The sequence below is a fragment of the Pithys albifrons genome, chromosome 2, assembly GCF_047495875.1.
Source record: "Pithys albifrons albifrons isolate INPA30051 chromosome 2, PitAlb_v1, whole genome shotgun sequence".
Lineage (NCBI taxonomy): Eukaryota > Metazoa > Chordata > Aves > Passeriformes > Thamnophilidae > Pithys > Pithys albifrons.
Window position 1 is genome coordinate 48,590,834 of NC_092459.1, and position 18,004 is coordinate 48,608,837.

Genomic DNA, 18,004 nt, shown 5'->3' on the forward strand with positions numbered 1-18,004 from the left:
TTTGTGAATGTTCTATTAAAAGGGAAAATCCTGAGGGCTGAGTCAGCAGTAAAATACAGGCACATATAGAAGCCATTATCATTACAATATGAATGAAGAGAGAGGAAAGGGAAGAAAAAATGCTGAGAAAAAGCTTGCAACCATAACAGAATAAATATCAGGAATTGGTCACATGAAATTTATTAACAAACATGGCTGAAGATGTTTAAATGGACAGCATGATCCTATCCTTGGATCAGCACTTTGTGGCATTACGGGCATCTTGTGTCTCATTTTTTGTAAATGCTTGCACCGGGGATTTACTTTCTCATGTTACGATATATCTCATGAGACTGTTAAATGTCGGCAGCTGAGAGGGTTAGTTGAGATTCCTAAGGTTCTCAACCAGAAGTCTCCATTATGGAACAAATGATGATGACAAACAGATTAGCCGTGCCCCCAAAAGATTAACTGGAGTGTGTTACCTGTGTCTGTAGTACTAGGCTGAGGAGAAGATGTTTCTTAGACTGCGAAGAGCAAAAAATTACTGCAATTAGAGCAAAAGACTTGGGTGAAGACAAAAACCACCCACATATACTATATATACTGAAACCACCTATATCCCAGTTTCTTCTGGAGTGCAGAAAGCTTGTGTAATAGATAAAAAAAAATAAAGAAAAGCTCCAATACTAGATGAAGTTAAATTTTAAATGTCTCAAAATCTACTGTCATAGAAAGCTGTAACTGCAAACTCAAGAACTCCAAAGTTAGGAAATGACTTTAATATTGTTTTCATTGCATCTACTCAGCCATTTTCAGGAAAATCCAGTACGATACCATCTTTAATTACATGGTCATATCCAGTGCTTGCTACAATGTTAATATGAATGCTGCTCAATGAATAGTTACCCTCTATTTTGTTTTGTCATTGTGTAGATAGAGTTTATTTACTGTACCTTATTTAGCCTCTGGTCTCAATGCCAGTTACAAAGTTACACGAATGGCTTATTTCCTATTACAGTGTTCATGACCATAATATCTAAGTACTTTACAAACATTCATTAAATTCTTTTTGTATCACTTTTGATTGTAAATTTTTTCTGTAGTGGAAAAAATACCTAGTTAGGACTAGGGTAATAAGAAACTATTATAAGCATTTTCTACTAATTTTGGATGTCCAGCTTGAAAAGCTCAGGGCCTATCTTTCCATGAATATAACATTGTACAGTATGTAGTAGCTTATTTGGCCAGGAATAGGTGCTAACTTCAGTGCCATAGGAGACAAGGAGAGATGCATGGAAAGCTAAAGAAACAGAGAGAGACAGAAAGAGAAAGGGATCCTTCAGGGTCTTATTCAAGTCCTTTCATCATATGAGCATCCTGTGACCACTGCCCTTACTCAGCACATGGAAACCTGAACAGGCTTGTGTGCACCACTTGTCACTGCTGTCATCCATGCAGGAGAATGAGGCTGCTGAACCAGCTTTTAATCTATGCCAAGTTTGCAGTCTGCTGTGGGTAGAAAAGCGCAGAAGCACAGGGAGAAGTTTTTCAAGGGAGCCACCAGCAAGTTCCCTCTATGCTGAGAGGAAGTCTTCAAGCACTTGCTGGGTTTTCCCAAAATATCAAAAATAAAACATGCAGCTGTAAAATTCTAATGAATATGTTTTTTATCACATATAAAATGGAATTGTATTTCCTAAACCTTGATTTGTTTGAATAAAAGTTACCTCAGATAGCAACAAAGCACACACTTTTAGTACAGCAATCTCCCCTACTAAATATGAATCTCTCCTACTTCCTCCAAAGTACATACTCAAAGGATTTCTCATACTGTTCTGAGCCACGTTTTTTGCTTTCAGGAAGAGAAAGAGGCATCCTGCACCTGGTATGTCCCCGGAAAATTCACACCCAATCAGGTAAAGTCTGGAAAATGCAACTAAACAAGGTCTTCTGATAGAAAATACTAGGCTGTTATAATTACAAGACTAATGAAGTAATAGCATTTTTTCAAGAGCTGATATTTCAAGAAATTAGGAAATATCACTGCAAAGATGAAAGGCTTCCAGATATAATATAGTTAAGAAACAGATGTGCTTTACAAATGATGAGTGGCATGCATGAAGGAGAGCGTGGGAGATGAGTGCTGGCTGCTTCAATTTTCCCTTTATAGTCTACACTGAACCTGATGACAGCTTTTGAAAGAAAAAAAAAAGACACAAAATCTGTAGTCAGGCTAAACCATGAAGACGAACACTTGCAAGCAAGATTCCTTTTATGAGCATTTTCAAAAACACAAGACTTCTCAGATATGGCACAAAAATCTACATAATGAAAAGTTCGGAATTATTCTAGGGCTTGTAGACTTTCACTGTGCAGAGGCTAGAAAACCTAGGATTGGTTTTCAGGTTCTTTGGAAACACAGCCCTTCCTCTTCACCTCCTTCTACAGGCGTGTCTGGCATCATTTTTAATTCTGTCTCGCATCATCATTTATTATCAGATACTGAAGGATGCATGGACCAAGGACAAAATTTAAGAGGAAGGAATTCAAAGTTAATGATAAAGGATATACAAGGAGGAAGGGAGGAAATAGGACAGTAAAAATTCAATGTTGAGAAGACCACAGAATATTAGCAAGTGGATGGAGAGGAGAGAGAAAAGTCAGAGTTAATAGGCAACAATGAAAAAATAAAGACAAGACAAAGCTGAGGATTGCATTGAGTGTCCAAGGGCTATAATCTGCTGCTGCACCGTTCAGCAAATGCTGGGTTTCATCTTACCCTGCTTCCACAGTGCATGTGTTTTTGGCAGCCATTTCAGTCCTACTTGGGGAAACAATTTCACAGAATATCTATTGAACCAATTACACAAACTAACTCTCACTGTAAGGATTACTCTATACAGTTCTTTTCCCTTTCCCAGTACCATGTATTTATGTACTTGCCAAGAGAACACTTTAACATTCATTTTCACCACATATGTCCAGAGGTCATCGCATTAAACCTCATTCACCAAAGTACCATCAGCAAAAAGTGAGTCAGGGGAAGTTGTTAAAAAATGTTTAGGTAACACCTTTCTCTATCTGCTTAAGCAAATTATCTGAAATCCTAACACATTGCAGAAAGTAACTGACTTGGACTTGAAACAAAAAGTCATTTTAATTGTATATGTAAAGTGACACAGCTCAGTCCTGATTACTTATTTACCATAATCAGAATCTAGTTTCCTCCAAGTGAAACTAGAAATTCAGGTTTTCAGGAATGGTTAGTCAGGCAGCACACCTAACCTTTAGCAATTCCAATGAATTTGCTTCACATATAAAGATCTGAGTCATTTACATTGCTCAGATCCTTGTTGAATAACTTATCACAAACTAAAATGAAGACTATCTTGCATGCACTGTGTGTGGGACTTGGAGTTTTTCAGTCTTTTCACAATGCGAATGGGTGAAATAAGTTTGTTTTTCTTTCCACAGAGAAAAACATAGAACATGTGAATAGTTGTGAAAAATTAAAAAGCTCATTTCTACACTGTGTTAGCAGCAGAAATGTACCAAAGCAACAGACCAGCACTGGTTATGTTTTTAAATATCTGTCTGCATTTTTGAAAGTGGCTGTCTGTAGTTTCCCTGCATTTTCCATACTTGGAGATCAACAGTGGGATTTTTCTTTGAATAAGCATTACAGTGTGAAATAAACAGTTTTGGAAAATAACAGATCCCACTTTTATCTTGGCTTTTGGATAACATTTTTCTAGTGTTCTTGTCAGCAGATTATAGCTGAATGGTTGGTGTCTTTCCATAAACACTAAATTTATGTTAGACTCAAGAGAAGTTTTATTGGTGAGATGGCAGAATATAAGAGGAGATAGGAGAAGAGACATAGAGGCAAAAAAGGGAAAGAAAATTAAGTTACATTTCTCAATATATTTTCTAAAAAAAAATTAAAGCTGAATTTGTGAAAGCACTCAATTTGAATAAATTTCAAGTTTAAAAGTTTCTTCTGTTTCTGTTTTGAAATGGAGGTTCCAGCAAAGCACAAGCATTTTTTTTAATTTTGTTCAGAAATTATTAAGGTATCTGAAAACAAGACACACCAAGCAGTAAGCTTCACTTTATTTCAGTGCATATTTTGATTTCATACAAAGCTAAAATCAAGGGCTCTTAAGAAATCTCACTGTTCCTTTCTTCCAGGAGAAGGGAGACATTTTTCCTCTCTCTCTTCCCACTCTAATTCGATAATGAATGTGCGCACTAGAATACAAAAACTACATCCATCCACGTAAAAGGGGATCTTTAGTTAAAATGAGGCAATTTAAACCTATGTCTCTAATATATTATAGTCACTGTCTTGCTGGCATATACAATGTGCATAGATGCTTAAATATGGAGAACATACTGTGAAAACGGAGGTAATATTTTGGGGACTGAACAACCGTGAGCTACCAAGAAAATCAGGCAGAATCTTTGCTACTATTTCTTTTAGCAAGATGGGAAATTGCAGGTTAGTGCCAGACAAATGTCTTTATATTTCTAGACTAAAAGATAAGATTAACCACACTGCACAGTGACTTTAAAAAGAGATGGTTTCAATTTTACTACTCACCGACAACTTGACCATAACACTGAACAGTAGCTTACTCCACACAACCCCAATGACTGTAATGCACCTGTAGCAAACGTGGAACACCCAGGCACCCTGCCAGACTGACCCTGTGTGTATCTGAGACCCAAAAGGACCCCCAGGTTGCACTTAGAAATCACTGGGAGAACCCAACTGAAGAAACTGCAGAAGGTTATTATCTCATGACAAGAGAGCAACGGGTGTCAAAAAGGACACTGAGCCTCTAAAGCCTGTTTTGATCTAAGAAATAGCTTTGTTTTGTGATACCCTATTGTTTTTGCTAGAAATAATAAGCTGAGGGGTCTTCCAGGACTTCATGGGTTTTTACAGTAAGTAACTGCGTGGGATTGTTTAGATAAAGCAAAATTCAACAATAAGTTGGTTTAAACCCTCCACAAGGGCAGGCCATTTCCTCTTACAGTCTAGAACAAATTTACTCCCTTGTAAAAGTAAACACAAACATTACTTGTGTGTTAGTCTAAAAATGTGTGACACATTGTGTATAAACTTTTCAGCAATGACTTCGGTAGGCCGTAACTGTACTGTCGTCTGATTCTGTTACATAGGATTATGCATAATACTACATTAATTTTTCAATGGTTGACAATAGAAGCTGGCTGTGCTGCAAACAGGGAAATTGATTTGCTCCGAGTCTGCTGCAGGATGACAAACCATTGATCCTTTGGCTACTCGCACTCTGTGATGACTGCAAGTGACTATTTCTCTATAGTATTACAAGGCCAAGTGCATGAGCTCTGTAAATTAATATACCCCACTCAATACAAGGTTCACGGCACAAGAGGAACAAAAGATAATAAAGCAGCAACCAACCAGTCTGATAAGGTTAATTTGTGGAAATATCCATAAACTGATCTCATCTTGTGAGTCCCTGCTTTGCTATTGTGTAAATAATTTAATATTTGTATTCATTCTCCACAATGTTGGTCATCTGCATGCTCTATTATTTAAGCTGCTCTGAAGTTCTTTTAGATAAGAAAATAAACAGTAAGTGAAAGTGATATATTATTTTTTTGGTGGTGTTTTATTTACAAAAGTCTCTGGTATTTCTCTAATTTAAGAGCCTAAAGTCAATCATAAAAGTTTATTTCCTGTAGTGGTTTTGTACCTGGATAAGGGTTCCATTGCATTTAAAACTTGTTATAAAAAAACAGCTTGTATTTAGAGTCAATGAAAAGATACTATTGTCTTTAACAGTCATTGCTTTGGGAATTCAGCTGTGAAATCTAGCCATATAGTCAACTCTTTAAAAAATCCAAACCTAAAATGTGTTTCTGAGACCCTATTTCTGCTGCATAGAGTCTTCCAAATAGCACTGTAAAATCTTGCATCAATGCTACTAGTACCTGTATGCATTTGTTAACACATACATGAACAAAAGTACTGAAATACTGACATGATATACTGTAAAAGTGGCAAACACTCTACTATTCATAAAAATGGAGGAACAAAGTGGAAAGCTCGAGGTAGCCTTATTGTTAACACAGTACAGAGAACAGAAATAACTTGAATTGATTTAGCATTAAGGGAAACTCAAATAGACAAGAAAATTTTCAATCATACATTCACTTCAACCATTACAGCTTCCAAAAGCACTCAATTGATTTTCTTGAGAAAATCATTCCAGAGAAATTATTTTTCTTTCTCACAGGGACACTCATCTCAGTATAGAAATAATACAGAAACCCTCAGAAACATAAAGTCCCCTTTGCCTGCCCAGGACACTGGTGGTACAGCAGATCTCTTCATCCATTTCGTTCAGAGCTCTCTCTTGGACATCCACTTGGGCCCACACCTCCTCTGCCTATTGCCAGCAGTTTGGTGGACTTGTATGCTCTTTTAGGTCAATTTTCAGTGAAGAACAACCAGAGGGACTCAGGAAAGAATAGTGCAGTGTGGCCACCCGAGGTGACCCTAAGCCAAAGGATAAAATGGTTCTTTCATGGGGGGGGGGGGAGGGGGAGGGGGGGGGAGGGGGGTGGGCAAATTTCTTTAACAGAACATCTTCCAGCTTTCAGGCTAACCTTTTCAGGCTGACAGATGGGAAGGGTGACACACTATAGATACCTTTGACTTCCAGAAGTAAAAGCTGTAGCACATCAAACTCTGTATCAATGTGTGTGTTATCAGACCAAGACCCTCACACAGGGTTTCTTTTTTAAGAGATCACAACACCATGTCAGAAAGATATGTCAGCAGCAAAGGAAGTTTCTGGGCAATTTCTCAAATATTTTAGTTCTGTAATAAGTACAAGATCTTCTTTTCTATTTTCTTTTCTTGCAGGTATTCAGAAAACTAAAAATTATCTTTCCAAGCTAATCAAATTGTTATTGTGGAACAGCAAAAAATTTCAGATGATTTTTTTATAGATAAAAATTATACTGATACATCCATGTCCGTAGCTGAGAACATATACACACTTCTAAACATTCATAAATCTGTAGGAGTTTGGGAAAAGCATGCAATAAAAGGAACAGAAAGCCAAGACTTCCTTTTTTGAAGCAGAGGCAAACAAGACCACTAAGGGGATTTAAGACCAGCCACCTCTTTCAGTCTTGTCTTCTGGAGTCCGGCCTGGGGACACAGGGTCCCTGACCATGCTGAGGAATATGGCTGCCAATTTCCAGTTTTCAGGTTCAACAAGTGCTGAGTTGATATTGTCCTGTGCAGAGAATCCTCAAAGACAGCTACTGAGGAAACATCATACAATACCTGCTGAAGGTTTTTGCCAACAACGTTACTCAAAACCAAACAATCTATGCTAGCATGCACAATTCTTGTTCCTACTGGGTTTGTAAAAACCTCCATTAAACAAGACTATTGAGTTATTATGAGCAGTATATGGTTTGGGGTTATATTTTTCTGTTCAAAAAGAACTGTAAAGGTCACCTGGGTTTCATCAAGCTGTAGGAAAAGGTAACTGGCCATATTTGCAGCATATGTTTTAAGGATATTGTTTCTCATCTTCACATGATTCACTGCCAAATCTTTCAAAACAGGGTAAGGGAAACCAGTACCTAATGATTATAATATATAATGTTAACACTAATCTCAAATAAAGACAAAATAGGAAAAATTTTCCTAATTTCTCAAAATCTGAATAGATAAAGTTGTATACTTAGAAAACCATATTGCCAGAAAATAGATTACCTAAATTAGACAAGTTTGCATGAACTGCTCATCTACAATGGCATAATTCCTTCCACCTTTCTGAGAAGAGATACACATTTTCTGGACACAGGTATATACATGGATGTTTAAATACTGCTGGCAATTGACAAAATCTGACATTACATAGTTCTGTAAACCATTTCCTTTTGTGTTCAGTATTCTTTGAGTATTTAAGAAATGAGCAGAAATTAAGTCAAAATTTGAGATATGCTTGAAGACAGCACTGGAATGATCAATCACAACCAAAGAAGTTAAGTGATTAAATTCATGGTCTTTTTGCAGTATTCGATTGTTTAAATTCAAGAGAAACACTTCACAACATACATGCTAGTTTCAAATGTTTAGTACTTTTGATACTGTGAACACAAGATCAAAAACATCAAAAGTATGATATAGCTTTGCAATATACACTTCATCTCACAGATACGTACTGTGTGATCTTAAAAATATTGGTCTTACAAACTTTATGGTGGGGGTGGGTGTGTACACATATATGCACACACACAAAAATATATCTAAAGTATACCAATTGAAAGAAAAGATGTAATTTCACACACAGCCTCTTCAATGTTTTATAATAAATACACATTTTTGCAAGAAAAAGACCTCTACCAAAAAACATACAAGAATAACTTTTGTACTTTTTTTTACAAGTTCATTTCAGTATAAGAGTTAGTGCTGGTTCTGGTGGTGAACTCAGGAATTTGAACTGTCAGAGAGAGGAACTATGAGAGCAAAAGAGAGGGAGCACGCAGAAACCACAGTGGATTACATTCAGTTTTCTGAGATATTCAATAGGATCTAAGGTTTCACTTTTAAAAAAGCCACATGAACAAATGAAACCCTATAAGCCTCAATATGCAAAACATATGAAACAAGTCAGTCCAAGGAATACTTTATTGTTCACATATAGTAACTTGGATTCAGTTAATGTACGAAATAGTTAAAGCTGAGTCAGGTCACAGAAGGTGAAGGAATTACAGAGATTGACAAAAATAACCTACTAGTCACTTCTGCTTTCAAAGGGTTGTTTAAAAAGCTCATTGTGGAATTGACTAGTGAGGTTTCATTGATTAGGTCTGGGGCTCAGTTTCCACCAGCTGGGACATACCTACATAAGAAATCTTATTAGATTTCTTATAAGAGATAAGAAATGTTTCTAAAACTGACAAAAGTTAAACGTAATTGCTGTGATCTTATTTGAGCTAATCTACTAGGAATTTATATGGATTTATTTCCCTCAGCACAGCAGTCTTCTGTCAAAAATGTTGGCATGAATATATAAAGTGTCTGACAGTAAATGGCATCTTGGCTTGTATCAGAAATACTGTGGCTAGAAGGACTAGAACAGTGATTGTTCTTCTGTACTGAGCACTGCTGAGGCAACACCTTAAATCCTGTGTTCGGTTCTGGGCCCCTCAGTACAAGACAGACATCGAGCTGTTTGAGCAAATCCAGAGAAGGGCAAGGGAGGTGGGGGTCAGTTTCTTCCAGATAATAGGGTGACAGGACAAGACTAAAAGTTATGCCACGGAAGGTTTAGACTGGATATTAGAAAAAAAATCTTAATGAAAAGGGTTGTCAAGCATTGGAACAAGCTAGCTGGGAAACTGGTGGAATCACCATGCCTAAAAGTGTTCAAAAGGCACGTGGATGCGGCACTTGGATGTGGCACTTGGGGTTTAGTGGTGAACACAGCAGTGCAGTATTAATAGTTAACTCAATGATTTTAGAGGTCTTTTTCAACCTCAATGATTCTATGATTTCATGGTTTTAAGTTAACTTTCAATAAATGGCCAACAGGTCCATCAGGATGGCAGGCAAGAGACCCCTCTAAGTACACTCTACCTTTCTGTTAGAAAAAAAGAATTCACATCACTCCAACAGTGAGGTGTTTTCTTTAATTTTTGCTTCATTAAAATTAACTGTACAGCTGGGCTGTGCTTTTTATCCACAATAGTTTGCACTATGTAATTTTCTTGTTTAGTTTAAACAACTGGCAACACTAAACCAAAGGCAGGTGAATGTGTTACTATGGATCCTGTTTGTACAACAGGCACAGAAAGAGCACAGAGACAGGAAGATCACAGTCTTTGCCAAGGAAATTTATCTTTTAATACCAATTTTGGTGTTTGTCAAATTGTTCTTTCTGATCATCCTTTGCTGGATGTGCAAGTTAAATTATGTGATTGTATCTCCAACTGCATTTTTTGTTTTCCTCTTTCTAAATGTTACACGTCTAAAAATAGAAAGAACGGCATTCCAAATTCATGGGATGCAGCAGATACAACCTCCCTCAAAACTACTTTAGAAATGAAAAATCTGTCTGGCTAGTGGTTTTGACTGCTACCTGTGATGCAGAGGGAAGCACCAAGTGCTCTTACAGTTGCTAATTTATCATTAGCATAGTTTGCTGCCTGCTTTTGGTCAGGTATTATTTAAAAAATAATGTTTTTGTGGTACCAGGTTTATTTCCTTATGAAGAGGAAGCTCATTTTGTGACTATGGTTGAATGCTTCCACTCCCCGACTGCCTTGTCCCACCTACTGCAGGTGGGGCCAGGAGAACACACCTGTCTCCAGAGACAGTAGGCACAATTCCTTCATAATCCCTCCACCTGGCAGGCTGTTGCTGGTACAAGGAGTACTGCAGGTGCTAGAAGAGATCAGCAATAAGAAGATGCTTTACTGGTAAATATAAAAATGAAGGGCCTTGTTCCCATCTGTCCAAAACAGACTTCATGGTAGCAGGTGTGCACTTCTTGGATGTATTTACTCTTATGCAGCACATGTTTGGACTGCAGTGCTGCAGCAGGTAGAACCCAAGCCATGGATTTTACCTTATATATTCACATAGATTGTTACTGATTTAATCCAAATCCTTCAGCCAGGAACGGATTGCTCAAGCCAAAGGAAGGAAGCAAAATAAACTTTTTTGTAACAAGATACCACACACAAATAAAGAGTGTTTGACTTCTTCCATAAGTTAGTTCTATTATACAGTATAAATATAGACTAAAAAGTTAAAAAACAACTCTTCAATTTTAGCATACAACTTCTACCAATAACTGTTGGTTTGAGAAGAGCAACACAGTAAAGAAATCTCATTCTTTCTCACTTATGCTTGAACATTCTGATAGCCATGGATACATAAAAATTTCCTTTGATATGAAAAGTGTTTAAGTTTTGTTTTCCCCAGACTGTAGATACTACACATCCTTTCTGCCCTTTCATCCAGTTATTGATCTATCTTATCAGCACTACCTCAGTCACACTAGGCAGTCAGAGACTTCCAGGAAGAAAAACTGTTCTCTAAGGAAGTTTCTCACTTTCCTTCTTACTTAACTTCATTCTCTTTCTTACCAAGAAAAAGTTAAAAGGCTTTTTTTCCTGATGAAAATTTACAGACACTTCAGCAAGGAGACAAACTGTTCTACTGCAGCAATTGCTAAGAACAAGCAATGACTTAACATTATTCTCTTGAACACAGATCCAGATGGACAATCTGATCTCTGCTTTCTCTGTAATAAAGACCATGTCAAAATACTGATAAAAGAGGCCAGGTAATATCTTTTTGTTAAAAATTCTGGTCACAGGAAAATCTGAAATGATTAGTAAAAGAAATTTCATTGCTCTGCATGCAGAGCTAAACTTACAGAGTTACCCTTTCATGTCAGTCACTATAGAACATTTCATGCCCTTCTTCCATATGTTCAAGTGAATTTATGGAGTAGTCATGCATGCATATGAATGTAATTTTTTTAATAGCTTCTACACAAACATGCTGAAATCAACTTCTAAAAAATATGGTCAGTTTGGTTTCTCTCTCAAGCTTTCTAAAAGTCACACTACGAATCAAGTCTGTTTCTCAGAACAGTATAGCCAGTTTGTCTTGGTCTAATAAGATGGAGATGCAGTCTAGAAAATAGCTAAAATTCATGTTGTCTCTGCAGATATAAAGTAGGTGTCTGGTGCTACAAAATGTACATTCGATTAGGTCAAGACTTGATTTGCCAGCTGTCCCTGGCAAATATTGCAAAGTATAACCAATACACTGGAAGTATACGGTGAATATGCATTTTGGTAGGTGAACATGAGATTGTAAGTCTTCCATTCTTTTTCAGTTCTGTGCTGGGACCATAAAGGACTGCTATACAGGATGCAAGGATGCATTAGAAAGTTCTCCTATTTCCACAAATGTCTATGTCATGGCTATGAGCAGCTGGCCAACACCAATGGGAATTAAAATCAAAATGCAATAATGAGAGAAGATAAAACTAAGTTTAGGTAGAGAGTATGATTAAAGCATTGAATTTTAATTCAAGAGACATTAGAACAACTTCTTTTTCTACTTGCAATCTTTAAGGAAAATAAGGCTTAGTTCTTTACACCATCATTACTCTCGCTCTTATGCAGAGGGTGAGTGAAAGCAAATACTTGGAGGAAATCATAGCAAGGGATATAATAATTTGATACAAGGCAAAAAAATCCTCACCATAAGGATGAAAAGATCTACTGGAAATGCTCAACAAAGCAAACAGTCTATATGTATTTTGACTATGTATGAGTTGGGATGACTGCTTCCATTGTCCTTTGGAGGCCCTTTCCAACCTGAGGTACTCTATGGCTGTATGTGTGTGGACTGACAGTAAACAGTCTTGCATACATATCAAGATCACTAAAGCCAACTAACTTAGAAAGAAATCAGAGAAAAGACAACATGTTTAGCCATATTAGTCTTGCTGTGAAATTCAAAACTCATTTTTGAGAAATTACTCCATCTAAGAGCTGTAAAACCTCTCCATTTTTACCTCTCCAGTCTTCTAACAACTGATAAAGAAAAATGTTTTTCTGTAACTTAGTCTTTATAACTAAAGGGAGAAAGGTATATGAAAAGAATGAAAAAAAATTGCTTCAGTAAAAAGTAAGAAAACAGAGGTTACACAACAATGAACTCTAGAAAATTTAACTTTGTATTTGAAGCTATAGGTATATAAGTATGGCTTCAAATATAAGAAGGATCATAAGAGCTGAGACACTGCTGTATAACGGGGCAAAATTAATTTCAAAGTATTTACAACATGAAGAAATCTTAGATGACTTCTCATAAAGCTAGCTATTGAAAGGGAGCAAAGGCCAAACTGAGCTGAATTTGAGCCTACCACCATTTCTCTAGTGATTCAGAAAATGCCTTCTCTGCAGATCAATTTCTGCAATTGGAAGAATTTTTTTGACCATGACCATTAGAAGTGCTGTCTGCCTGAATACAGAAATAGAAACAGCTGGTCAGACTCTGGAAATTAAAGTCTTCATGTTAGAGATGAATCCTAGAATTGCCCTAAAATGCCTCTAGCACAAATCCTACAGATTATAAAAGACTAACATAATCATATCTGAGCCAATTTTCCAAGCCCTCAGCAGTACAGTTGGCTGATCGGGTCAGAGATGATGTTTCAGGTCCAAATGAGACTTAACTGAAAAGCTGCAACATCATCCCTCTAAAGTCAAGTTAATTCTGAGACTAATAATGAGTGCCCTTTTTGCTGTTTCTTTACACAGTGATATTTTTTTGCCAAAACATACCTCTGGAACTGAAGTCAGACCTATTTCAGGAAATTCTGCCTCTGACTGCAACACACAGAAGTAACTGTGAAGCCCCGACTGACTCACACCTAACTCATCCTCGCTAGGGAGCCAAGTAACTGATTCTCTCTGATTTCTGCTCTATATCAGAAAATTAAATAAGATTGGGCATGTTTTGAAAGGGCAGAAAAACATGGGATGAATAATTAAACTCTGAAAGTTTAACAACTTTTATTTGTGCTGTGTTGCTATATCTACTCTTTTGACCCTTGCAGTAAGTCCTCCAGTTAAAGTCTGTCCTGAGACTAGAGATTTGCCTCCAAAGAAGAAGCAAATAATGTACAATAAACCATAAGAACTTATCTGTTAGAGACTCACACATCATTTGTAAGAAGATGGAAAGGTGTAAAGGTAGCTTCCAGTAACTGATTAATGAGTACTTTGCAGGCTGAACATTATTCAGGGCAAGGGTCATACATTTTCACTCTCTGGGTAACATCTGACACACTTGCTATTACACAAATAAGAGTAATGAACCATCACCGTGGCAAACGAAACTGATCTTCCCAGATGCTTCTTAAACAAGTGATTAGGGTATATCAGAGAGGGAAATTATTTTAATCAAAATAAAAACTCTCCACACTCTGCCTTTTGTAACTTATTTTCTTGTGACCACGGTGTCTTTTCATTGTACATGCCAACTACAGTGCTACAACTGCTAGATCACTAGAGGGTGACTGTGGCAGGATACTACTCAGCAAGGGAAAACACTGTACCTCCTGTCCCAAATGCACTTCACATAAGAGAAAAGAGTGCAGTGCACATTATGTGGGTTACTCACGGCTCAGCTTCAATGCTCTGGTCAGCAGCTATGTAGTTGGCGGGGATGTAGCCCTCAAGCTTGCGTCCAGGACAGACTGATCCTGTGGGCAGGAGGAGCCTAGCATACCACCAGCCCTCGTGGGATGCATTCAGCACTTCCAGCTTGTCCCCAGCTCGAAAGCTCAAGTCCTCCTCAGTGCGAGCTTCATAGTCAAACAGTGCCACAAAGCTGCAAATGTTAACTAGATGCTGGCCAGGCAGTGGAGGTAAAGGTTTCTCTTTTATCTTATGTTCTAGGTCTTTCTGTCCTGTTTGGAAATCAGGCCTTACCACAGCAAGGTTGGCGAAGACTTGACCCACTTTGCCATCTTGCTCATCGTTTGTCCCCCAGAATAAGCAGGGGATGTAAGGTTCCAAAAAGAGGCAGTGCTTCTGGCAGAAGTTTCCCATCCTGGTTCCTTGTTCCTTCCTCTGCTTCTATTTTTCTTTTGCTTTTCCTGTCTGCAAGACCTTAGAACAGTCTTTGCATCATCAACATTTCACGTTTTTGTAGATTTTTTCTCCCCCTTCTTCTGTGGCACAAAATGAAACAACTCTTGGCACAGCTGGAAACTCCTCTCTGAATCCCACTGATAGTTCATTACCGGCAGCTCCTGGTTAGGGAGTGAAACCTGAGCACTCAAGTGTCAGCACACGTGGAGGGAACTTCTCACTTCCTCTTCGGAACAGGAAAGCAACACAACAGCTGTGCTGGGCTGAGCTCTGGCAACAACGGGGAATTGTGGAGCGTCTTCTGCTACAGCAAAACAATAATGTCAGAACATCTTAGCAAGGGAGGCTTCTCAACTCCTACTGCTGTTTTCTTAGCTCAGGTGGCAACTGGTCATATGATCAGCAGTGAACTATCTGCAAAGTCTGTCTTGGTAATGATTAACCAAGCTGACCTGCCTGCTTTCTAAGCAGTCTCTGACGTTGGCAACTTGACTGAATATTTCTTTTTGTTTCCTGGTTTGAGCTGGTTTCGGTTCATAGTGGGAAGGTTTTGCTAACCTGAGACTGGCAGACGCCTTCACCTGGAGTGCACCTGTTGCTTCTCTCTTCACTCACACCCTTGTGCATTCCCTGCCAAGTTCCGGCCCTTCAAATCAACCCCCTGGATTTTTTTTACTCACCTGGATTTGGTACTTGTTACAAGGAAAAACAAATATATGTGGCTTACAATAATAAAGCAGTACTTTTTAATGTATTCCTTATTTTGCATTTTGAGGAAACAAAGGCACTAGCCAAAACAAAATTGCTCTAGGTGGTTGGCTAATTATATCAACCCCCTATAAAAATAATGGCGTCTTCCAGTCACTATGTAAACCAATGAAACTGCATTGACCAGTATATTCCCATTTCTAAAGCACCTGTAACCCAGCATACAGAACAAGCACAAGTGTCTGGATACTTCTGTGGCAAAGCAGGCTGAAGAGCTGGCTGCCGTATCACAGCAGCACAACCCAAGCTTTATAACTGCTGGAAATCATCACCGTCTGTGGGACATGAAATGCTTGGATCAGGAACACGAAGCAGGAGAGAAGCAGGCAGCGTGTCTGCCCTCTGGTGGCATTTCAGTAAGAGGTAAATACTTATGAATGAGAGGCTTAGTTAGGTCAGTAAAACTCACACGTGGACCTATGACTTCTGGTGATTAAAAACCCTGACTTCCATTTTTTATATGGTGCTGTTTTCCTAAAACATTTACACATCTCTCAGTTCCATTTAGAGCTGCTAACTTCTGTTGCTTTACTTTACTAGAAAGAAAACAACTAAATAACAGAAACCAAAGTCACTTGCTTTTATCTTGTCTCTCATTCATTTGAATGAGGAGACCAGTGGCAGAGGCAGAAGCCTCCTGGTGAGTTAGGGACTGTCAGATGACTGAAAGAAATCTCCACTGAAAGTGTATTACTATGAAGTGCATCTCCACGAAGGATGGGGATCTGCTTATTCCCTCCTCTTCTGCAATGCTGCAAAAGAAATTAAATAAAGCAGGAAGTACCATAAACGTTAAATGATCACTGAACCTCATCATCTGTAGTGAACACTTTGGGTCTGATAAAAAAATGGCATGCTGATTTTGCAGATTATGAAAATTGTGTTTAGTTTCTGAAGCACCACTGGAGAAGATTTTTTCACCACAGGAATTATTAGTCACATAATAAGAAGAACACAGATATCCAAGAGATATTTACTTTTTTTATGTGTGATAGACTATATCCAAAGGCAGGCAAGGCCACTATTAATTAACCTGGGGATTTCCAGTTTGCATATTAGAGTGACTTTTCCTGTTGCCATGATTCTGGCAACTCAAGGCATTAAAGTGGCAAAGGTGTCCATACACATTTACTGCATAGAATAGATTCATCATGACAAGGGAGCCACTTGCATCCTACAGAATCAATCTCCTGCACAGCTCTTTTCAGGATCAAGGTCCATCTTCACACTGAGAGGTACCAAAATAAAAATTCATTAGAAATCACACTGCATTCACTGAGACCACTCAGCTAAGTATTTATAACTGTAGAACCAGGCTTAAGCCTACAAACCTCTGTGTATATGACTTCCTTATCTCAAAGAGCTCCAGGAATTAAATTCATCTTCTCTCTAAATTTATGCTTCTGCTTGGTTGTACAAGAACAAGAGTTTTGCTGGAAGTTATAAATAACTATAAATCAGATTGCTTTCATACTGATCTTCAGGACCAGTTATATGTATTAAACTTTTAAAAATAGCCATTAAATTCATTAGTCAGATTTAACACTCTCCTCAAAAAGAGAGAGAATTGGGGTTGCTGAGAACTGCCAAGCAGATTCCCTAGCCCTTATGGGACAGGACAGTAGGTGAGCGGCAGTGGACACACTACAGCAGTGCCTCTGCAAGGGTCTTTATTCTCATTTTGGTGACTTCATTGAGGATTCAGTGCACATGTGAAAATAAAGCAGTACTCTTTATGGTTTAGAGACTATATAATTTTATCACAGGCATGAAAAAAATTAGCAAGTAATAAAAATGTTCTTGCTGGTTTTACTGAAGAAAATAAAGTTTGATAAATCCCATAATCCTAATTTTCATATTCACAGTTTGGAACAAATGAGGATAATCATGTATATTCAGGGGTTTCTCAATATAAACTATTGTCCGAGGCCTCTGCAGTGGTATTACATGTAATTTAATAGGATAATCTTTGCAGCACCTATTTCTTGGTTTAATTTAGTTCTTTTGCCTTGCATCCCACTATGTTTTCTTTTTTTGCAAAAGGAGGTCAAACAGTTCTGCATTGCTTATTGGCCTCCTGTATCTTTATTAATTTGTTTGGGGGGCTGAATACCAAAGCAGAAATTGTTCAAATAAATAAGCTCCTGTGGGTAAAGTGACTGTAAAGACTTAATCAGATATATTGATGAATTTTATTATCACAAATGCTTTGAGAAGGACACAAGAGTCTCATCTCATTCTTACAGCCAGTACTAGCTAGTAAGAAAGATTAATTTATTATAACCAGAATGGCACAATTACAGGATGGATACTGAAATTTAGTATTCTGGTTTCTCTATTATAAACCCCCACCCATTAATATTGCAAGTAGTTTCTTGAAATATGCAAACCTTAAAACAAAGATGGATCATTTAAAAGCTGTGTCTGACAGGACCATATAAACTTAGATTTTAGAAAACGGAGTGAATCTATTCAATCAAGCAGTACATTCCCCCTTCACACTAGGTAATTCCCCATTGCTTCTAATGTATACTTCCTTGTTCTATAA

At 37.8% G+C, this 18,004-nt stretch overlaps 1 protein-coding gene across 1 annotated transcript in view; it reads right to left on the minus strand.

The window, feature by feature from the left end:
• Window positions 1-15,076, minus strand: part of FRK (fyn related Src family tyrosine kinase) — a 56,346-nt gene extending 41,270 nt beyond the window's left edge. The window contains exon 1 of the mRNA XM_071548936.1: window positions 14,216-15,076. Within this exon, the coding sequence (XP_071405037.1) occupies window positions 14,216-14,646 (431 nt within the window). The 5' untranslated portion in view covers window positions 14,647-15,076. The remainder of the gene's footprint in view (window positions 1-14,215) is intronic.
• Window positions 15,077-18,004: the final 2,928 nt, after the last annotated feature.